At 59.2% G+C, this 21,352-nt stretch overlaps 3 protein-coding genes and 1 long non-coding RNA gene across 8 annotated transcripts in view; 1 reads left to right on the top strand and 3 right to left on the bottom strand.

Annotated features, from left to right (window-relative positions):
• Nucleotides 1–3,118, bottom strand: part of LOC118160264 (extracellular serine/threonine protein kinase FAM20C-like) — a 4,740-nt gene extending 1,622 nt beyond the window's left edge. The window contains exons 1-5 of the mRNA XM_035314828.1: nucleotides 2,446–3,118; nucleotides 1,113–1,288; nucleotides 953–1,031; nucleotides 539–631; nucleotides 6–268 (exon numbers count right to left, since the gene is read on the bottom strand). Coding sequence (XP_035170719.1) covers nucleotides 6–268; nucleotides 539–631; nucleotides 953–1,031; nucleotides 1,113–1,288; nucleotides 2,446–2,912 — 1,078 coding nt within the window. The 5' untranslated portion in view covers nucleotides 2,913–3,118. The remainder of the gene's footprint in view (nucleotides 1–5; nucleotides 269–538; nucleotides 632–952; nucleotides 1,032–1,112; nucleotides 1,289–2,445) is intronic.
• Nucleotides 3,119–6,822: 3,704 nt separating this feature from the next.
• Nucleotides 6,823–10,950, bottom strand: DNAL4 (dynein axonemal light chain 4). Of its 4 annotated transcripts, none has more exons than XM_035339057.1 (4): nucleotides 10,817–10,950; nucleotides 9,781–9,983; nucleotides 9,198–9,281; nucleotides 6,823–7,961 (listed from the first exon to the last, which is right to left on the bottom strand). In XM_035339057.1, exons 2-4 carry the CDS (start codon nucleotides 9,850–9,852, stop codon nucleotides 7,797–7,799), a joined length of 321 nt encoding a protein of 106 aa, XP_035194948.1. In that variant the 5' UTR covers nucleotides 9,853–9,983; nucleotides 10,817–10,950; the 3' UTR covers nucleotides 6,823–7,796. The 4 variants fall into 4 exon arrangements, with proteins under 4 accessions (XP_035194948.1, XP_035194959.1, XP_035194966.1 ...); XM_035339068.1 differs by having other exon boundaries at nucleotides 9,781–9,986; nucleotides 10,817–10,946; XM_035339075.1 differs by lacking the exon at nucleotides 10,817–10,950 and adding an exon at nucleotides 10,095–10,541.
• LOC118174071 lies at nucleotides 9,400–9,914 on the top strand. The gene is made up of 2 exons (XR_004754525.1): nucleotides 9,400–9,600; nucleotides 9,671–9,914. It is a non-coding gene; the product is annotated as an uncharacterized LOC118174071 (long non-coding RNA).
• A 4,808-nt stretch (nucleotides 10,951–15,758) lies between the features above and the next one.
• NPTXR (neuronal pentraxin receptor) overlaps nucleotides 15,759–21,352 on the bottom strand; it is a 13,267-nt gene continuing 7,673 nt past the window's right edge. The window contains exons 3-7 of one of the 2 annotated variants that reach the window (XM_035339022.1): nucleotides 20,551–21,041; nucleotides 17,171–17,393; nucleotides 16,781–17,025; nucleotides 16,222–16,401; nucleotides 15,759–16,102 (exon numbers count right to left, since the gene is read on the bottom strand). In XM_035339022.1, coding sequence (XP_035194913.1) covers nucleotides 15,878–16,102; nucleotides 16,222–16,401; nucleotides 16,781–17,025; nucleotides 17,171–17,393; nucleotides 20,551–21,041 — 1,364 coding nt within the window. In that variant the 3' untranslated portion in view covers nucleotides 15,759–15,877. Of the gene's footprint in view, nucleotides 16,103–16,221; nucleotides 16,402–16,780; nucleotides 17,026–17,170; nucleotides 17,394–20,550; nucleotides 21,284–21,352 lie in introns of those variants that run through there. The other variant, XM_035339030.1, reaches the window with a different exon arrangement.

Raw genomic sequence — 21,352 nt, 5'->3', positions numbered from 1 at the left:
CGTACACAAAGCAGTGGTGAGGTGACCCTGCTCCTTGAGGACAGCCCCATGGCAGGGGACGTGGTGGCAGATGGAGCTGTCCCCAAATGGGTGGTCTCCAGAGCAGGAGCAGGCGGCCACGGGAGAGAGGGTGGGCAGAGGTGAGAGCTCACCTGGGGAGATGAAGAAGGTCTTGGCCAGTTTCTTGTCGGTTGTGATGTCCCGGATCTCCTTCGTTATGTTCACCAAGCGGCCAGAAACTGGTGGGATTCGCCGGAAATCCAGGATCCTAAATGCAGAACTCGGCACAATTTCTTGTTGACTGAGCCTATTTTCTCACACCAAGTTACTGAAAGCACCGTCAGGTGGAGGTGTCCTTCACCACACACAATACGGGGTGAAGAGGTGGCTCAAGGAGCCATTCCTCAGGTGCATCCACAGTTGGATGCCACGTTTGCTCGGAGGCTGCAGACCCCTGAAGGAACCTCTAGGCCAGGTTTCCCACCCCAAAACCCAAGCAGCTGCCCCTTTTTGGGCACGGAGCAGCACGAAGGCCCACCTGTCCAGGTGAAAGGCTGCGATCTCTGCGTTGTGCCGCTCAAAGTCCGAGAAGTAGAAGAAGTCGACGGGGGTCTCCTGGTCCCGGCTCTGCCTGCGAGGAGCAGGGAGGATGGGGATGATGGCCAAGGATGGGGTCACCTCCATCTTGGCCCTGTTGCACTGCATCCCCAGTGCCGCCGCAGACATGGCGAGGAACAACTTCTTCCAGATGTGCCCCCCTTGATGTTGAGGCCCCAGATCCCACCCGGACACAGGCTGGGAAGTGGTCCTCATGGACCTCCTTCTTCTCCTTCCCACCACTGGAGGTCACTACCCCATCACGAGCTGCACCCAGCCTGCCGCCAGCCGCGCTGGGGAAGGCGAGGAGAAGGGGGCCACCCAGTTTTGGGGCCCGGAGCAAGGTGCTACTCACTTCATGGGCTTGAAGAGGGCCTGCCCGTAATTCGGGAAGGTCATGATGAGCTTCAGCTGGGTCCCACCGGACTTCTGCACTGGAAGGGAGCACACGAGGGTGAGGGGGGGGACAGCAGAGATGGGGTGAAGGGACAGGGACACGGTCAGGGGTAGGGTACCCGAGCTGACGATCCTCATGGTGGCCAGGTCCCGGAGGAGGGTGGGCATCAGGGGGTCCCGGCGGGGGTACAGCTCGTAGCGGTTGATGCCGACGTGGAATTTGAGCCAGGCAGGGTAGGTGTCGTAGGCCGTCTTCCCTGTCGGGAGGATCGTCTCGGCTTTACTGCTGCTGACCCTGCAGCCCGACAGCCACCACCACCCCAACAACAACGACAGCGTTTAGTTGGGACAGGGCACAGGGCCTCAGCACCTTCCCTGGGGACACCCAGCACAAGCCCTGGGTGGTGGTGAAAGCCCCTGGGCAGGTCCCACCAGGGGTTGGTGGCCGGGGAGACCTGCCAGCACGGCTGGAGGTGGCTCCATGGCTTCCCCACAGAAAGGCCCTGGGCTCATCCCGCTCCTCCCAGCCGTGCCTTAATTTCCAGCTGCTCTCGTTGTGTTTCCCCGAGGGATTCAGCTCCCAGGAGCTAAGGGGGTGTCTGTCCCCCATGCCAGCGCCCTGCTCCTGCTGCAAAGAGGCAGCCCAGGACGTGAACCCAAATCCACGTCTCTCTGGGAAAATGCGGGCTGCGGCCCAGACGAGCCAGACCCATCTCCCACCATTAGTGGTGGACGGGGTGAGGTCCTCAGAGATGGAGCAAACGCTTCTTTGTGGACAACAGCTCTTAAGCCAGCCTCGATTCTCTCATTTTCAGCAGCCACTGTGTTTGGAAGGTGTGCTTTCCGTAAGGAAGCTGCTACGTACTGCTGACGGTAACTCTTTTAATATCTTCCCACCTAATTAGGGGTTAGTGGCGCAGGGCCAAAAATAGGCGCCCGGCAGCAGTGAGATCACCGTACGGCGGAGCCTAAGGAGGTCAGCGAGCGCCCTGCGGAACGCAGGACAGACGTGGTCTCATGACAAAAGCTAACCTACGTCTGGGGTTTTGCGTTTCCAGCATCGGGCAGGTGAGAGAGGGGGATAAAACCAGTTAGAAATCTGGAGTGGGGAGCTCCTCGGGTACAGAGATAGGCCAAAGTCTCTGCGCTGGGGAATGCAGGGAGATGAGGAGATGACCCAGAAGATATTATACGTAATACTATGAATAATTCAAGCCTCTCCTTTGACTTCGCCATGTGCTACACGGGCAGGCAGGCTCCCTGCAGCTCCCCAGGGTAGCAGCCTGGAAACTCGAGGCTGAGACGGGAGCTGAGGCACAGGAGCAGCTCACTCAGCACTGGGGCTGTCCGGGGTGGGATGCTGATTCACCAAGGAAATGACCTGCTAGCTCCCCACCTTTTTTCCCCTCAAACACTGCCACATATCCCCCAGAAAAGCAGCCCGCTCCTCACCATTCGTCGCTCCCGCTGCTTTGCAGGCTGAACTTCTCCATGGGGTTGACGACGAACAGCTTGTCTTTGTCCATCACCTCCGGCATGGGGATGTTATAAAGGGGATGCTCAAACAGCGCGGCCAGCTTGGATCCCTTGGTCCGTGCCTGATTCACGTTTCCACGCTGGTGCTGGGCCCCTGGATCCTTTACTCCCGCTGCCTGAGGGTGGGAGCTTTTCTCCAAGGAGCCATTGCTGCCGCTGAAGTCCTGGAGGATCCGCAGGCTCAGCTTTTTGGGGCCAGCCAGCAAGGGGCTGCCTGACACGGCACCCGAGGCTTTCGGTGCTTTCCCATCACAGCTCCAGAGCCTGCGAGCCGTGGGGAGAGCTAAATCCATCGCCAGGTGCAGCAGGAGGGCCAAGAGCAGAAGGAGGAGGAGGACAACTTTAAATTTCCTTTGGACGAGCGTCTGCAGCCGGCGCCGCATCCTGCCGCGCCTGGGCACCCACGCGGGGCGAGCAGGGAGTCAGAGCATCCACAGCCCCGTCTTGTCCCTACGCAGAAATTAGGGATCTAGAGTCCTGGGTCTAGAGCATCACAGCAAAAAGCAGCCGGCGCAGAGTCACGGGAAGAGCCCGGTGGGGTGACACGGCCGGCGGGACAGGCTGAGGGCTAGGAGGCTGCAGCGGGGTTTATCGGCGCTGATAAGGGACGAGCTGCCAGTGCCAAGGTTAGCGTGAACGGGGCAAGTTCCAAATCGATAGCTGCAGGTGGCTTGGGGACAGAGATGGCCACAGATAAATCACACACCGGAAAAAAAACAGGTTGCCTGCACCGTCCCACCCCTCTGGGCTTCTACTTGCCCAGCTAACCTTGTTTTTGCCCCTTCTTCACACACCTCTGCCCCATCTCCATCCCCTCTGCCAGGTTCCTGCTATTTATGTCCATGCTCACAAATCAGCTTTGCTCCCACTGCGCAGGCTGGGCAACTTCACCCCCTCCCCATCTATCCAAGGATGTTTGTATGCAACTGCCTTTCAAAAAACCACTCCAGCTGGGCAAAATAAACAGGATTTGAGTAGCAGCATCGCTGAAAAGTTGGGCTGATGGTGTAAGGAAGGGCTTGGCAGGAGAGGTACAGCGGCAGCGCTGTGCTGAGCACCTCTGGAGCAGGCAGGGAGCCGGGCTGGAGCCCCCCTGCTGTGCCACAGCCCTGCGCTACCCTCTCGCTCGCGCTGCCCTCTCCACACCGGCCCTGTCCAGCCCACGCGGGCAGTGGGAACGCGGTGTCCCTGGCTCGCTGCGTCCTGCAGTGTGACAGTTGCTTGGAAACCGCCTCCGGCTGACACCGTCAGCCGCCCCAGATTCAGCCAGCCCCGTGTTTCCTTCCCTTCGCCGCCACTGCCGCGCGAGAACAGCATGGCCGAGGGGAGCCGGGGCGCGCAGGGGAGGGGAGCTGCTCCCCGCGGGGCTGGCGAGCTCCGAGGCGCGCAGAAGGAGCCGGGCGGAGGGGAGCAGATGGCTTGCTCGGGGAAGGGAACGCGGCGTCTTGCACCAGGAAGCTTTCTGGATCCGGTCTGGATGCACGCTTTGGAAAGAAGGCGCCGAGGAGGGGCTGTGGCTGGAACACAGGATCGTTAGGTCATTGCTTACCACGAGAAAAAAAAAAAAAAAAAGAAAGCAAAAACATTTGCTAACCACTCGCATCAAAGAAGCTGGGCTCGGCTCTGGGAGCAGGGCCATGGGTTCTTTTATCCCAGAGCCAACCCTGGGAGAGCAAAGGCAGAGGGAGACCCCCCACTCTTTCCAGTGCCCCGGCAGCAGCTCCAAACTGGGCTTGTAGGATGGCAGGGGGGCAAAAACATCCCTCTGATGTCCCAGAGCCAGCCCAGAGAGCCCCCGGCCTTCTCTCCCCGTTATGGGTTGGAGGCATCCTTCAGACCAGGAGTCCGTCCCCATGCTAGGGGAGTCCACAAATCCCCCCCCCCTCCAGCCCCAATTTAGCCCCAAATCAGAAAGCAGAGGAAGGGGGAATAGGTGGGGCGCTCTCCACCCTTAGCACTTCAATGCCGGCATTAAATATTAACCAAAAGATTTTTCAGCGAGTCAAACGTGAGCCTGCAGCAACGGGGAAGAGCTGGGGAGCTTCAAAGCCTGCCCTGACTGCCTGGCAGCCCGGCGGTGTACCTTGTTGCCATGACATCCTCGCGGAGAAGCGATTGAATTTGCACCTCTTCCCTCCATTTTTTTTCCAGCTTCTTTACCCCTTCGCAGTGGGCTCGAGTCACCTGCGGGATGGAGGAGGAGCCGCACACCCAAGGACATCTCCTTTGCTGGCTCAGAGCGCAGACTCCCCGCAAACCGACAACGACATTGCCCGTCTCCCCTCGGCGGGGAGGGATGAAGTCACGAAGCACAGCCACACTCCGGCTTTCCGGGACGGCCGGGTAGAAAGGGTCGTTCTGGCTGGCACTGATGCATCACCCCGAGTTTTTCATCTATTTTCCATCTGACTCAGCCTTGAGGCTTTTGAATGGCGTCAAGAAATGATAGGGAGAGGAGAAAACAATAGCGAGATACCTGGCCCCAACCTCCCCGGCTTTCCGTTTTATTTTTTTTTAAGGTAAAAACCTCCGGTGAGAGGTTTCACTTTTATAATCGAAAGCATACAGGCCCAGAAGGCTCCCAAGCATCAGTGGGGGAGGGAAAACATGGGACAACAAGGGGCTGTCTCCGATCCATGAACTTTACTTCCCCATGAACTACAGGCATGCCCAAAAGTGTCAGTTCTGCAGCAAAAGGAGGGTGAAAGTCTCTTTTTTTTTCTAAGGCACGGGAGCTAGCACTGCATGATTCAACTTGCAGCGGGCAGGAAAACTGATCCTACTGAATATTTGCTTGGGGCCTTGACACACACAGCTGAATTTTATGCTTTTGCATACAGCAGGCATTCAGACCAGCTAAAGGGGGTTGGCTGCTTTGTGGTCACTTTTCGTAGGCAAGCTCTCACCCTCAGAAACAAAAATCACCTGCCAGCCTCCTGCGAGCCACCTCGCGCTTACCTCGGGGGAGCTGCAGCGTAGGAGCGGTCTCGCTGGGAGCTCACACCTAGCTCACCTCCACTTGTTTCTGTGCTCATGCTTTGAGGAGGCCGGGGACTGGTCAACGTTCACCCGTTGCAGCTGCAGGTCACAGAGACATTAGCTGTGGTCAGCTGGGGGCCACCCAGATAACGGGAGGCGGCGAGGCCGAACGATTGCACGCTGAGCTAAGCGGCTCCCTCAGTCCCCGCAGGTCAGCACGACCCTGCAGAGATGCCCATGACCGGCCTGTCCGTGCACATGCACACGGCAGTTAATTATTCATCAGCAGGAAAGCAGCACGATTAAAGAGACTACGTCTGGCTGAGGGTATCATCCTGCTCCAGCAAAGGGCGTTCCAAAGACCCGGCTTTCCCTCTGGGTCTACAGACAGAAAAGGCAGGGGAGGTGGAAAGCCTTGGAACACAAAACCAGCTTTTCCACCTGCCAGCTGCAGAAAGCGCCAGTCAACAGTGCTATTTTCATTTAAAGGCAGCCAGCTGGAGCAAGACACAGCAACCACACCAAAAGCTCAAAGGATTTGGAGTCTTCCAGACTGCTCAACAATCCTGGCACCGTGCTCCGCTGTACCAAGCGGACATCACGGTGCCAGTCACCTGCTCTCCCTACCTTGCAAGCCCCTTCCACTTGATCAGCAAAGAATTACGTGCGAGGATGTGGGGCCCAGCCAGCACCGATGGTGCAAAGTTGAAGTCGTTCCTAGTGGTCTTCATATTGCCTCAATTCCTGCCTTACCGCAGAGCTCCTGACACGCTGAGATGGCAGACGGACATCATCATCGCCCAGAGCTTCAGAGAAGGAACTAAGAGAATTGCAAAATCCTCCACCAGTTTGATCCACTGAAGGCACTACCACTGAAAGATCCTTCCGAATTCACCTAGGGACTGGGTTACGGCCTCTCACAAAACACAAGCAGCCGCTGGTGGTGCTGGTAGCCTTCTCAGAGGGAGGTCCAAAAACCCAAAGCAGCCACAAATGCCAGACCCCAAAGGTCAGAGCAGAGGCACCCTGACTGGGCAGAGGACGCAGGTACACTCCTCTTGCTGCTACTCAGAGGGCTTGGGTCAGCAGCACCGCAGACCTGGCAACCTTCCTCAACCAGCACCGTGGCTTGCACTGGTGGGAGGAATTCAACAGGGAGGGTGAGAGTGCTTCTCTGGTACCTAGGAGCCACCAGGGTGAGACCTGCTGCCGGCCTTTGCCTCAGCTCCACCGCTGCTTGCTTACTTCCACGTCTCCTGAACTATTTTTTGTCTTCCGCGTTGGAATTTTTACTTTAGAGCAAACACAGGAAAGGACAGTTTCGTATATTTTTATTGTAAAAAAAACACAGTTCCACAGATTTATATAAATAAGCCACATACGTAACATCCAATTACGTTCATCCTCCAACACCGACAGCTTTGAAAGATGAAACAGGCTAAAAATGCAAGTCCAAAACGCCGTTCGGTTTCTGATGACCAAGTGATATCTCACATGGAGCCTCCTTCCCCTGCCAGCCTCCAAACAAGATGCTGCAAGTACACAGCACTTGCAACACCCCCAAGAACTGACAGGGAGCCATTCAAGCTGTACGGAGAGTTCTCACCCACTCCCCAGGCATCGTCAGCCGCCTGTGTTTTAGCGCTGTCTGAGCGTGCGGGGGGTGAGAAAGGAGGGGGCAGCTTGCAGAGCAGCCTCCTACGCCCAGGCAGCTCAGCTGTCCTCCCAAATCGAGCTGGGGAGGGTGAAACGAGCCCGCTTCCCCACAGCTAGCGCCTCCACGGACAGCCCAAAGGCACACCCTTGACACAGCCCCTTCTGTGCAGTCATCTTGCAAGGGAGGAAGAAGGGGCTGTGAGGAAGGCGCTGTTACACCGGTGTTCAGAGAGGCACCGCTCAGAGCCACACCATACGGAGTGGGGAAGGCAGAGAAGAGAGGAGACAATGTGGAACAAGTGGGAGGAGAAAATGTAGGGCTCGATAGCACCTTTTCTCTTTTGCTTCCCCGCTCCCAGCGTGTCGTGAGATTACCTATCCACCGCCTCCTGGGCTCAAGCGCCAAGGAAAGAGCCACGGGCAGATGAGAAATCCCACGAGCGAGGAAGGAGAGGCAAGTTTATGCACATATGCACCAACTATACGTATCCCATGGAACTGTTACATCGGTAGGAAAAAAAATCTTGACGTTTTAACTATTAAAAATAAAGCCCCACCTCCAGGTCGCACAAAACCTGTGAAGGGGAGGAAGAAATCTCTTGAACGCAGCGGGTCTGGGAGCTGGCCAGACGTCAGGAGCACTTCCAGACACACACAGCCAGGCTGCCACCGAAGAACATGTACAGCAGATTCTTCACCTCGTGCGTGATCTCAAAGCCAAAGCCTTCCCCGATCACCACGTGCCAGGAGGACCCAAACTTCTTGTCCATCATCTCTTTGATCATCTTGGCAGCACTCTGAAGAGCATGAAGGAGAGCACAGGGTGAGGCAGAGCAAGCAGTGAGTTTTGTGCAGACAACCCCCGGCGCTTCCCGTCCCTGTAACAGCTCTCAAGCCACCGGTAACAGGTAGAGCAGCTGCGCGGAGGGAACTGGAAGCACCCCAGGGCTATGCCGAGGGGTAAAGCAGGTTACTGTGTTTTCAGCAGCCTCCAACACAGCAGCTTGGAGAAATTAAAGAACTGCATCTAGCAGTCAGTTTGGCTCCCGATCACACAGTCTGAAGCAAGAGCTCTTTTTTAGATGGTGGTGGAGTTACACGAGGTGCAGCGAGCGCGAGAGGAGATTCAGGTCACTAAGCTGTGGCTATTTTTACAGGAGGCCCTTTTTTTTTTTTTTCAAGCTAATTACCAAAACACTGAAACTAGGCTGACTTTCAAAAGGCTTGCTTCTCTGAGATCACACCCTGCTTGGTCTAGAAAAGGGGAGAGGAAGATTTGGCAGTGCTGTGCAGTGTCTCGGGCAGGATGGGGCCAGAAGGAACCTCCTGCTCTGTAGCTTTGCCTTGCTCCAGCACCAAATCCCTTCGGCAGCAAGCAGGCTGTGCCCTGCCTGGGGAGCAAGGTGTGCTTTTGTTCATCTTCTGAAAGATGGATGCATAAGTTATGGTCTTTAGTTCTCAGAGCTAAAGGCACTCCCCATTTCCATGCTCTCAGTAATTTCATTCAAGAGGATGAAAGCTGAGAGGGAAGTCTAAGCAGACTGTACCTAAAGGTTCAAAGACCTGCATTTGCTCACCCCCAAAGTAAGAGCTTCCTGCCCGTCCTGGTGGGGAGAGTTTTGCTCAACACCGAAGAACAAACCCGCATTTTGGGAAGGGCCCCTCCCCCCCCCCCTCCCCACACAGTTCTGAAACAAGCCCTGAGGGCAGAGAACATCTTAGGAACAGAGTGGAAGCACGTCATAGGCAAGGCAGGATCAGGAGGAAGGTAAGGTTTGTGAGACAGCATCACTACGTGACTCATCTCTGCTTCCTGCGTGAAAGCAAAGTGCCATTACAGGTCCTGCTGACAAAGGCAAGCAGATCTGAGATCTCGCCAAGCTGCCTCTTTCTGCCCTTGCTCAGCACAGGACCAGAGCAATGTTCCTGAACTGACAGGCTGGCAGTATCTGACTCTGCCCTACAGCCCCAGCCCTACAGATTCCCCGAGCTGCAGCAACTGAAGGCCACCCTGACTGGGATTTGGCCAGTACCTCGTTGTTGGTGGCATACTTCTCACACGCTGTGACACACAGCTCCATGGCCTCCACGCGCATCTCCTCCGGCATGTCCGTGTGCTGCAAAGAGCAAGCAAGCCCAATTAAGCAGAACGATAAAAGCCAGACACAAGACAACAGCAAGCAGCCTTTATGTTGCCCATTCTGTCACTGGGGCTGAGGCTGCTGGGCAGGGGCAAGAGGCAGCTGCTCCTTGCGATGTTTGCTTCAAGCGGGAGAGCACCACCAGCAACAGAAGCTTGTCATTTCGACCATTTTAGGGGATGATAGGTATGAAGATGGCTTATTTACAACTTGTCCATGCAGAATCGTTCTCTACCCACATTAAGGGTGGCAGTAAGTAAGCACAGCTTAAAGGAGGAGCTAAATACGTTTGATAGTTTTCTTGTGACGAGATGAAGGGCAAGAATGTTAGCACTGCTCCTACCGTTGTCCTTAATTACTGCTAGAAGCATAACAAAGTCTGCTTTGGAAATTCTGCTCTGGAAGGTTGGTTAGAATGAAGGCAGAACGTCACATCTGCAACAGTGGTGGACACACAATCCACCCCTCTTCTTACCCTAATCAGCGGAAAGCTGTGAAGTCTCTTATAATCAGCTTCCTCCTTCTTCCCCTCCCCAGTGTCGGCCATGGTCCTTCCCCAGGGACCGCAGGAAGGGTCGGAGGGAGCTCAGCAAGGTGCTGCAGTGCAGGTGACTTGGAGGAACGCAGCTCTGAGGACACGGGTGGACCAGCAGCAGGAAAAACCCAGCCCGGAGGACACTGCTTGAAAACAAAAGACAGGAAGACAGCTTTGAATTAAAATGGAAAACTAATGAAACCATTACGAGAACACTGCTCCTGCCTTCACAGTTATGTATGGTATTTCAGCACCTTTTCGCACGCTGTGCACTTAGAGACTTCTCGTAGCGCATTAATGCAAACAATCATTTAAAACGTAACACTTTCCATAAACGAGGCTTCAACAGCACAGCACTTCCCAGAAGCACCAACAGAGCTTGAGGGACGAGCCAAGCCGGGGCACTGCTCCCAACGCGCGATGAGTACATCAGCCCTCGTGGCTGTCGTTTAACTCCAAGAGGGCACTATCGCCTGCGAGGGCTTGAAACCGTGCAGCACGAGCAAAGTGTAAGTGAAATTGAGGAAGAGGATTAGTGTACGTAAGCATATAGAAATGCCCCGATCTGATCTGGGGTAGTTATTCATGTGACTCACAAATGTTTGCCAAGCTGGGGGCTTGGATATTGGAAAACGCTGGGCCACTGCTCTGTGCCCGTTCACCAGCCGGCCTCTACCTGGGCCCAGCACCGCAGGGCCCACACTCAGCGCCCGTTAACCGCAGCCCTCCGGTGACGAATTAGTTAAATACCCCCCCCCCCCCCCCACCGACCCCACAGCGGCCAGCACCCGCTCCCCGCAGCGAGGCAGCACCACGAGGCGAGCCTGGGGACAATGGGACGGGGCAGGACGGGACCCCGCAGCCCCGGGAGGCCGGGGCCGGGGCCGGGGCCGGGGCCGGGGCCGGGGCCGGGCGGGCCCTGGAGCAGGGAAGGGGCCGGGAGGGGAGCGCGGCCCAGGCCCGGTCGCGGCCTCACCTGCGCGGCCCGCAGCGGTTGCTAAGGAAGTGCCCCGGCTGTCTTAGCAACCGACGCCGGAAGTCCCGCCTCCACGCCGCCCATTGGCTGAGAGCGCGCGGCCTCCTCGTCCTATTGGCGGAGGGGCGGCCGCGGGGCGCCGTGGGGGCTCTGCTGGGGTTAATTGGGGCAGCCTCATTAGGGCCGGCCTCGTTAAGGCGTCCTCGTGTGCTGGGCAGGGCGGCGAGGGCTGGGATCTGAGCCTGGGGGGACAACGTCTTGTTGGCCTGAAACCCTTGCGGGGAACAGTTCTGAACTCAAAATAAATATATTTGTATAAATAAACGGCTTTTCTTTTAATTAGCAAATAACTTATATAAATAAACAAGCGCCTTGCGTTTTAATTAGCAGCGATGAATGGTGGCGCGGGTGTCTGCGTGCGTGTGGAGAGGCAGCCTTCCACGTCCTTGCCTTGCTGCAGCTGGGGGGGAGGAGAAGATGGTGCTGGGGTCTGGGGACGTGAGGTGTGCTCGGGTCCTGCAAGCAGACCCTGGGGGGTGTGCAGTGCAATTAGTCGGAAATTAATCCAGGAGAATTAGGCTGAAATTAGCGGGTGAGGAAGAATCAAGCTCCTGGACAGCACCGGGGGAAAGGCTGCTCTTCCTGGGCCGCTGGGCGTGATGCCTGGGCTTCCATCAGGTGATGGGGGACAGCTCGTGTTCATGCAGACTTCTGGCTGGCGTGTTTGAAACGTCCTCGCCGCTGTCTGCTAAAAGAAATGATTGATTTTCTCAGAGGCAGAAAAAAAGAGGAGGAGGAAGAAGCTGGGTGTTCTCGCCCCAATCTCCAGGCTCGCCCCTACAGCTGTAGGGTGGCTGGCTGCCTCGTTCACCGGTGTCCCCGCAAATCCAAGCGGAGCCTGGGGCTGCCGCTGCAGTGGCCGGTGCTGGGAGGACAATGCTGCAGTGGTCGTTTGTCTTCCCGTCCGCCTTCACTGCGGCCACTGACAGGAAGCAAACGCTGCCTCCCGTTCCCCTCGCTTTTACCGCCGCAGTCCCGCTGGTGGGGTTGGTGCCGGTTCTGTCTCCTTCCCCTTTTCTACAGGCAGTGGCCTCTCGCAACGAGGCAGGCACAGCACTGAAATTGTCAAGAGAGAGATAAAAGCGGGGAGATCATCCTTTTTCTCTTTTTTTTTGGAGATAATTAGGAGCAGAATCTCTGTGAGGAAGAAGATCTTTCCATCATTACTTTATCTCCAGGCAGCTACTCTAATCTCTCCAGGGATACAGTGCTTTCAAGCATCGTATTCTTTCTGTGTTTTTCTTTTTTTTTTTAATGCTTTAATCCCTACGTAGTTCACCCACTTTTGCTACGAAGCAGCAAGTCAGCAAGAGCCGCCGTTCGTGTGCGTGTGTCCGTCGGCGGCTGCGTGTGAGAGCGCGTGCGCTCGCGATTCTGGCTTCAATTAAACACGCTTTGGTTTTGATCAGTGTGGCTCCATGGGGGATGCTTCCCGAGGGAAACGCAGACACTGTTCGTAAGAATAATTCAGTGGCAGCTCCTAGGTTAAAGCTGACAAATGCAGGCAAACCAAGCTCCAGAGGGTCCCAAGCAAAGAGCTCCGTGTTCCTCATGGTTGCGACGGGTGATGCGGCAGGGCTGCGATGCAGGGATGGAGGGAGAGCATCAGGTGGGCCCTTTTCCATCTGTGATGGCTGAGGAAAACATGAGCAGCTTTGTGTCTGAGCCACTGGGAGCAGGGCTTCTGTGGGCTGCACCTTTGCAGGATCACAGCCACTCAGCGCCGTCTTGGGCTGACGAGGCAGGTGTATGGGCAGTATTTTCCATACAGAGTGGCCTGGTGCCCCCCTGTAAATGAAGACAGCTCTTTGGCAAGGCTCAAATTCGCACCTCTGGCTGGGTAACAAACCACCTTGGAACAACGACATGTCGCTGTTGCACAACGGTGTCAGGTTGTGTTGTGTTTGCCGTTCTCCTCAGCTGGGAAATGGCCACCGAGTGATAAAGTCACTGCAGCAGCAGCGACCCGCTGGAGCACCGCACGAGCCCTGGTGAGCTTCCTGCCCGCGGGAGCGAGTGGTGCAGGCTCCCGGCAGGACGCAGAAGCACGGGGAAGCAATTAAGGCAGCCCCCCATTGCTAGGACAGGGCAGGTAGCGGGGCTTTTTGTAGTGTCACCTGCTGGGGACATGTGCAGCCCGGCTTGGCTGGGTCCAAGGGGGATGGAGGTTGGCACGGCACGGAGAGACAACCCGCGAGCCCCAATTGAGGTATCCCAACTCCCAGTGTAGGAATTTCAGCGCTTTCTTTTCAAACCTCATAATTAATAGGTACAGCCCTCGGGTGGGAGGGTTTCCAGCCACCGTGTTTGCCCTGGTGATCTCGTTCTCTGCACAGCGAAGTCCTTTGAGGGGAGGTTTGTTTTGAGCCTAGCTCTGGGTCTGCTGGAAACCCCGCGGCAGTGAGCGTCACAGTTTAGCAAAGCACCTCTGCTCTTTCTACATCTTTAATTTCTCTTTTATTTATTTATAATTTTTTTTCTGTCTCTTTTGGGAAGAGGTTTCCGGGCACTGTGCAGTACCCAAAGCACATATCATGGCCACAGCACGCTCTCAGCACAGCTGTTGAACATCTCCTCCTTTAACCCTCCCAACAACGATTTTGTTTTCCCTTGTCTCAGCGCACAAAGCATTGTTTTTCAACAGGCTGTCCTTAGAGAGGCTCAGGTCTTTTCCTGAGTGGTTATGTTTAATTTAGAAGCTGGCAGTATCTGTAAGTCACTGCAATTACTCCTTCCAGCCAGCAGCACCATCGATTTGTTACCTCCTACCATCTCCTCCAACCAACCAGCCTTTTAAGCCCTGTAGCAGGGTTTTGGTTCCTGCAGGTCTCAGATAACCAAAAATTGTATCTTCCTGCTCTTCTTTTCCACCCAGATGTGGAGCACGCAGCCGCAGAGCGTCAGGGCTGGGGCTCGCCTCTCCCAGGAGGGAAATCAAATATTTATTCCTGCTCTTGATTCCCCGTCTCTCAACCAGTTTCTAATCTCTCCATAATGACTTCGTTTCCTTAAGAGCCTTATACAGAAGAGTTTGCCGTAAGCCTTTAAAATGCCTGGGCAAATTATAGCCAGCCTTCCAGCGCCCCCCATGCTGCAGAAGTGTCCCCAAGCCTCTGGGGACGTGGCTTCAGGTGAGAGCCCCAGCTTGCTTTGTGGCATTAAATACCCACAGTGTGACCAGCAGGAGCCGTGGGGACGTGGCTCAGCTCGGTGTCTCCACCAGCACCCAGCAAAGGCAGGGCCCAGGGGAAAACTGGGGCCTCTGTGCTCCCTTTTCCCCAAATATTGGTGAGGTTGTGGCCCCGCAAGAAGGGACAAGTGTCCTGCAGCCCCGAGAGCTCCAGGTGCTGTGCCTACCAGCCCTCTCCTAGCCGAGCCTCATGCGTGGCTCGCTCAGTAACTCATTACCAGCACCTAATTAAGCTCCTACCCCACGTGAGCTCCTCGGCACCATGGGCTGACCTGCAGGCAGCAGTTTCTTGCTGCTTCCCTCTCCCCGTGCTTGGGGCTGGGTTCCTCTTCCTTGCTCTGCAGTGGGGTGGATGAGAAATGCCCAGATGGTGTCCCTCGTGCAGCAACACCCAAACCCTCCCGGTGACGTTTCGGTAGGGGTCTTCCATCTCCCTCCAGGTGCACATGCAGTATCCTGGAGGATGGGGGGATTTTTCCTGGGTGATTTTTCCTTCTTTTTCAACCAAAAGCAGCACAGGGCTCGCAGGGTTTGCAGCCCACCTCCCCTTCCGCGCCACGCCGCCCCACAGGAGGCTCTGACAGAAACACCACGTTTATTGTCCACAGCCAGCGTTACAAAACGTCCCGACACGACACGGCCACGCGCAAGCGAGCGAGCAAGGTGGGGGGGCACGAAGATCACAGTGTTTCCCACTTGGCACAGGGGCTGCGCTGTGTCCCCACCACGTCCCCCACTCCCCGGCGGGCTGTCCCCTCTGTCCCCCTTGTCCCTGAGCCACGGGGGGGGGGGGGGCAGCTGGTGCCGAAGGTGCAAAGTGGGACATTTTTGGGGTTGGGGGAGCACTGGAAGCTGGACATCACACGAGCAACCATAAGACCCCCCCTGAAATACCCCCCACCCCCCAGCACACACACCCACACACACACACACACCGAGACACCGGTGACCGCACGCGTGGAAACATCGCACCCGCAGGCACCCCACGGGGAAAATCCCCTCCTGGCCCCGCTCCGGCCCCAAGACAAGCGTCTCCCTTTGCCCCAGCCCCCGACCAGCTCAAAGCAGGGAACCGAGGCGCAGGCGAGGCCAGCACCACCCTGCGAGCAGCTCAGTGCCCAAAAGGCCAGGGGGGTGGCAGGGAATACTGTCCCCCCCAGTCCCTTTTCCTTGCTTTTGCTCCGTTCCCTCCTGCACCCCGAGTAGGACTGGGTGCACGGGGACGAGGTATTGCCCCTAGTCCCCTGCCCTCCGCATGGGCACTGGGGCCTCAGCACGGGGAATGCTTAAAAATAAATAAATAAATAAATAAATAAATAAATAAATAAATAGACCCCCCCAGGGCTCCTTTCACCAACGGGGGGCCTACGATGCCTGGCACACTTGACCGGAGAAGTGCTGAAGGGGAAGAGGGGAGGATGCTGATGGCCGCCAGCAAACAGCTCGGGGCCCCGTGGGAGAACGGGCTCACAAAACCAAATATCAGGGCGATGAAAATAAACCGGTGAAGGGGGTGCCCCGCTCCCAGCCCCCCCCCCCCCCAGTCCCCATAGACACAACAGCCAGCGTATGGCACGGTCCTGCCAAAACAGAAATAGGGCAAGGTGGGGGGGCAGCATGCCGGGGGGGGGGGGTGTGAGCCGTGCCAGGGGGCTGCCACGGGACCTCCATGCATGCCACCCCCCCCGGGACGCTGCCATGGGGGCACGGAGCATGGCCCCGTTGCGGTGGTGGAGGTGGTGGCTGGTCTGGGAGGGGACAAAGGGGCTTGTCCTGCCGTCCGCGGGCACCTCGGCGCTGGGGGGGGCCGCTCACGCCTTCCTCCCCTCGTCACAGGCGGTGAAGGCGCCCTTGCCGGCCCCCCCGAAGACCTCCACGGCCTGGTCGTCCCACTGGATGACGTTGCCCTGCAGGCGGGAGGTGCAGTTGGCCAAGGCCAGGATCTCCGCCGGAGCCAGCATGTGGTCCCACACGCCGAACTGCGCCAGCTCCCCCACGAAGGCCTGCGTGGCGTCGAAGCGGCCGCCCAGCGTGTCCTGGGGACGGGGATGGAGGTCAGGTTAGCGAGCAGAGAAGCGCCCCTGGCCCTACCAACCAAGGCCCCGGGCTGAGAAACCCCTGCCCGGGCTTCACAGGCCGGAGGGCCGGCGGGTACCTGCTCCTGGCCCAGGATGATGACGCCCTGGGGCTTGATGGCGTGCCACGAGGCCAGGTTCTCGCCGGCGCCCCGCTGCTCGCCGTCCTGGTACGCCGACCACTTGCCGTCCCGGGTGGTCCACGCCACGCAGATGTGGTGCCAGGCCTTGTCCTTCAGGCTCAGCGGCAGCTGGGCGACCTTTGCGTGGAAAGCAAGAGCTCGGCACTCGGCGGGGCTGCCGGAGGACCCCAGCGTCCCCCAGGCCCCTCCATCCCTCCTGTGGCAGCACCCCAAATCCTGCAGACATCCAGATCTGCTGCTTCTCCCCCTGAAAACCCACCCTGTAGAGCTGTCCTCCTCCCCACCTTCCTCCTCCACAACCCTTCCTCCCAGCTCTTCCTCCTCATGGTCCCCCATGCTGATCCCAGCTCTGCATTTCTCCAGGCCATGGCGGTGCAAGCACAGGGAACAGGGACCAGACCCGGTGATGCCTTGGGGACCCCTGGGAGCACCAAGGGATGGAGGGAAGGGGACAAGGGAAGGCGCTTCCATCCCATCCCTCTCTGGCTGGGCTGACCTTGTCATTGATGAGCAGCTCCAGGGGGTTGGTGCCCCACTCCAGCAGCACGATCTCGTTGGCTTGGCTCGGGACGGAGTAAGAGAAAGGGGTGCCGAGTCCCGCCAAGGCCTTGGACTTGAGCCACATGCAGATGGTGAAGGCGTAGAGCTCCGGCAGGCTCTTCTTCATGCGGGCGTACATGTAGTTGTTCTGCACCGGGATGGTCACCTTGAAGGCGTCGGGAGGGCTGTAGCCTGGAGCTCCTGCATGTCAGGGATGGGGAGGAGAGAAAAGGAGGGTCAGGAGCTGCGCTTGGGGTTGGGGTGCCTATCCCGGGGCTCCCCTGGAGGTGCACCTTGGGGTTGGCATCACCCCACCCTGCCTGGTTCCCCGTCGGGAAGGACTCACCGTGCTCCAGCTCTGCCACCCGGCTCTGCAGGGAGTTGAGCTCCTTCTCGATGTCGTGCTGCTGCTGGCTGCGGTCAGTGTTGGCGGCCTGCCGCTCCTTCTGCAGGGTCAGGATCTTGGAGAGGAGCTGCTCCTCCAGCTGCTCCATCTTGGTGTGCAGCGCGTCGCGGGCGAGCGCCGGGGCGGTGGGCACCGAGCCGTTGGTGCGGGCCGGCAGCTCCTGCTGCGCTCGGGTGTAGAGGGAGAAAATTCAACACGGTGTCAGCACAAAAGGTTAAATGCACAGCCCTGGGGGCTTCTCCAAGAGCTTCGTCCCCATCAGCCTCATCATTACAAAAACGAGCTGGCCGCCTCGGTTACCCCGAAGGACTTCAGGGACAGAGCAAGACCAGGGTGCACGGGAGCTCGGGCCATCCCACCGCTCGCTTTGCCGTTTTGGCACGGCCGGTGCTGTAGCATCATGTCCCAGGGCTGCAATCCTCTTAGCCTGGCTCAGCCCCTGCGTGGGCGCGTGCACGCGTGCCGGGTCAGGCAGGTAGCTCCCCGACGGCGTAAAGCCAGCGTCGCCCACCTGCTGGCAAAGCCCCAGCCGCCGGGACGCGTGTAAGCGGTGCCACGGAGGAACAGGGTCAGCGGCCATGACCCGTCCTGTGGGGACACGGTGACACCCCCGCCCCGCTTCCCTGCTCCCACTTCCCCGCCGCGCCGAGCTGCCCTGGCTGGAAGAAAGCCAGGCTCAGCCACGCAGGATGCGGCCGCCGCGGATGGGAACGGCAGGGGGAAAGTAGCAGGGAGAGGAAGAGCGGAAGGTGGTGTTGGCCTGAGCGCAAGTGGAGCCGGACCAGGAGGGAACACGCTGAGGCTGGAAGTGAGGAGATGCTGCCAAGCGCCAGCCAAGCTCCAGGCTTGGGAAAAGCCTCCAGCGGGGACTGCCAGGGCAAGACCTCCGCAGGTTTTGCAAAGAAAACCAAAGCGGAGAAGCAAAACCAAAAGGAGAGGTTGGGCAGAGAGCAGGTGCCAGCCCCAACCAGCGGGCACACGCCAGCTCCTGCTGCCAGCTTTCTCCAGGATGCCCCTGCGGAGAGAAAAACCTCTCCCGGGAGGGAAAAGCACCCAGCAAGGGGCACCCATAACGCAGAGCGGGGTTAGCAGGGGACTGGTGACGAGGGGTGCACGTTAGTCACGGCCCCGCGTGTGTTCCCCTCCGCCGTGCCTGCAGGCTGCGACTGCTCGAGCCGGGGGCTGGACGCCTGCCTCCCTGCTGCACGCCCAGCTCCATCTGCTGAGCACCAAAAAAGAAAAGACTGGGTGCTTCTGCCGCTCCTGCTAGCCCCCGATAGCCTGCCCTACATTACTCAACATGGGCTGATCGCTGGCTCTTCCCCCCCCCCCCCCCCGTAACTTTTCTTGCTCTGCCTTTCTCACTTCTCTTGCTCTGTGGCATCTCCTCGTGCGCCCTCCCGTCCTGTTGGGACACAGCCCCCCCAGCCTGGGCTGCATCTCCTAACAAAGCCTCCCCCGCATCTCCCAGCGCTTTTATTTTATTTTTTTCCTCCCGAATTATTCGCGAAACTATTAATTACGGCCGTGCAGCTGTTATTTACCGGCGGCTTTCGGGGAGGGGAGAGGGGGGCGCGCCTCCTCCCCGGCTGTTCGGTGGGCACCCGGCCTCCCATCTGCCGCCGCGCAGGCAGCAGGGGAGTGGGCAGCGGGTGCGGGGGAGGCTCGCTCGGCGCTTTTTTGGCCACCGGAGCCGGCGAGGAGATTGAAGGCTGCCAGGTAATATTAATCACGTTAAATGTCAGCGGCTGGCGGGGGGGCGGCGGGGCCCGGCACGCACTTGCTCAGGCTGTAGTCATTGTTCGGCAAATGCACTTTCATTTATGTAAGGAGATCAGAGCCGTAATTTACTAATGCATCGGCAAATCTGCTCCCCAGGGCTTCCCCTGGCGCCCCGCTCACCTTAGCTGCTGAGACGAGGAGGGCAGGGACGAGGGACCCCACAGCACCCCCGTCAGCTCCGTCCCCTTCCCCGAGCACCCATCCCACACCAGCACGGCTCCTTTGCAGCCCCTACCCCCACGGGAGGGTCGCTGCTTTTCCTCGCGGGAGGAAAGCCCGCGGCACATCGCCATCACCGCTGAGCCCTGCTCGGGGTGCCCCTGCCGGTGCCCCTCGGCCCGCTCATCGAGCTGCGGGCTGTGCCCCTCCAGGAGACGTCCTCCTCCCTCCCCAACCTCCCCGATTCAATTTGCAGCGGTAATTAAAAGCATGGGAAAGGAGCATCTGGCTCCCCGGCTCGGCGTGCCAGGGAGATGCGTCCCAGCGTGCGGAGAGCTGGGGGGGGGAGGAAAAGGGGAGGAAAAAGGCCAGCCACGCTGCGCCCGAAGGAAAAACAACGAGAAAGGTGTTCGGGAGACATTAGGGAGAGAAACAGACGATGCTGCTTGGCGAGGCAGGGTCGGGGGGGGGGGCTCCCCGATGCCCCCCCCAGTCCCCTCGCCCATGGGGGCACGGAGCCTGACCTGCTTCCCCCGGGGCAAACCAAGAATCAAATGGCTTAATAGGTTTTGTATGGATAAATCTTATGTCTTACAGGGCCCAGGTTATATCGATGATCTGCCAGCCCCCCAAAGCATCCAGCGTTAAGCCTTGGTGACAAAGCCACAGACATCACCTTCCCGGGGCGTCCAGCTTCACCCCGCTCCCCAGACCGAGCTCAGCCAGGACTCCCTCTCCCTCCTTTTCCCTTCCAGGGCAAAATTCCCAGTGGGAATTTTGGCTGTCCTCGAGGTGCTGCACAGCATCCTATCGGGCTGGGTCCCCCAGATATCGCCTGCTCCCTGGGCACGCGTGGGTGTGGGTGAGCCAGAGCCCCCCTATAGCCTGCGGCACCCCGCTCGTGCCAAGCCTCCCCTGGGGTCGGTGCTTCGTGGGGAATTAAGGGGAGGTGGGCTTCGCTGCTGGGGCCGGGAGAGGGGCTGAGGAAGGCGGGCAGCAAGTCCCGAAGACGCCTCCTTCCCCTGCCCGTGGCCTGCTGCTGCGGTGAGGGGGCAGAGGGGCAAAACCAGCCCCGAAACCACCTGCTCTGCCCCGAGTGGGTCCGGAGTCCCCGTGCAGGCAGTGGGGAGGGCGACGGGGACCCAGATGGGACGGCCAGGCAGTTGAGGACTCGCAGGTGGCTCTGGCCCTGGTAGAGCTCAGGGGACAACAGAGCATCTGGAAGCAGTGCCCTGGGAAAAGCAGACGGCTTCCTTCCCGCAGCTCTCGGGAGCCCTAACACCACCCCCCCGGCCGTCCTCTGCTAACTCCGCTCCCTCCGAAGCGCGGACCCCCACCAATTTCCCCCCCCCCCGCCCCCCGGAGCCCCCTCCCCGCACCTCGATGCGGTCGATGCGGTCCTGGAGGGCTCTCACCGCCTCCTCCAGCTCCCTCACGGCGGGCGGCTCGGCGGGGGGGTGCCCCATGGTGCCGGGCCTCGGGGCGGCGCGGAGCCCGGCGGCGGGGGCCGGGGGTGCCCGTAAGCCCCCCTCGCAGCGGCTGAGCTTGCCGGTGAGCTCGCGGATGGTCTCCTGGTCCATGCGGATCCGCTCCTTCTGCTCCAGCGCCGTGCGGCGGAGCTGGGCCGCGGCGCTGCGCAGGGCCAGCAGCTCCTCGGGGCCGGTGGCCGCGGGGCCGGTGGCCGCCGGGCACTCGGCGCTCAGCGGCGTGCACACGAAGCGGCTGAAGAGAGGCGGCGGCGAGCCGGGGAGCCTCGGGCCGGCGCTGGCCAGAGCCTCGGCGGGGCCGTGCAGGGCCCCCAGCCCCTTGTCGGCGGGGGGGAGCAGGGCGGCGGCGGCCGAGTCATTGTCGGAGGAGGAGGAGGAGGAAGGTGGGGAGGAAGAGGCGGCGGTGCCGGCCGGGTGGACGCTGGCGATGATGCAGATGATGGCCCCCAGGAAAGCCAGCATGCCCGCCGCCAGCAGCACGGCCAGAAACTTCAGGGTGGCAGCGGCGTGGGGGGCGCGGGGCCCGAGGACGGCGAGAAAACGGAGCGGGAGGGGACGGAGGGCCGGACAGCCCGGAGGTCCAGCCGACCGACGGACGGACGGTACCGGCAGCAGGACCGGAGCCCGGGCCCCGTGGCGCCGCCCTTATATGCGCCGGGCGGTGCCGCACGCCCCGCACCGCCCCCGGCCGCCC

This window comes from Oxyura jamaicensis, chromosome 1, assembly GCF_011077185.1.
Source record: "Oxyura jamaicensis isolate SHBP4307 breed ruddy duck chromosome 1, BPBGC_Ojam_1.0, whole genome shotgun sequence".
NCBI lineage: Eukaryota > Metazoa > Chordata > Aves > Anseriformes > Anatidae > Oxyura > Oxyura jamaicensis.
This window is presented reverse-complemented; position numbering and strand designations above follow the sequence as displayed.

Excerpts from the sequence above, each read along its gene's own strand:
- DNAL4 (XM_035339057.1), bottom strand. The coding sequence starts at position 9,852 with ATGGCCGACACTGGGGAGGGGAAGAAGGAGGAAGCTGATTATAAGAGA. Across the intron at positions 9,282-9,780 it reads ACAGCTTTCCGCTGATTAGG|CACACGGACATGCCGGAGGA; the intron begins GTAAGAAGAGGG and ends TGCTCTTTGCAG. Across the intron at positions 7,962-9,197 it reads AGTATGCCACCAACAACGAG|AGTGCTGCCAAGATGATCAA; the intron begins GTACTGGCCAAA and ends CATGCTCTTCAG.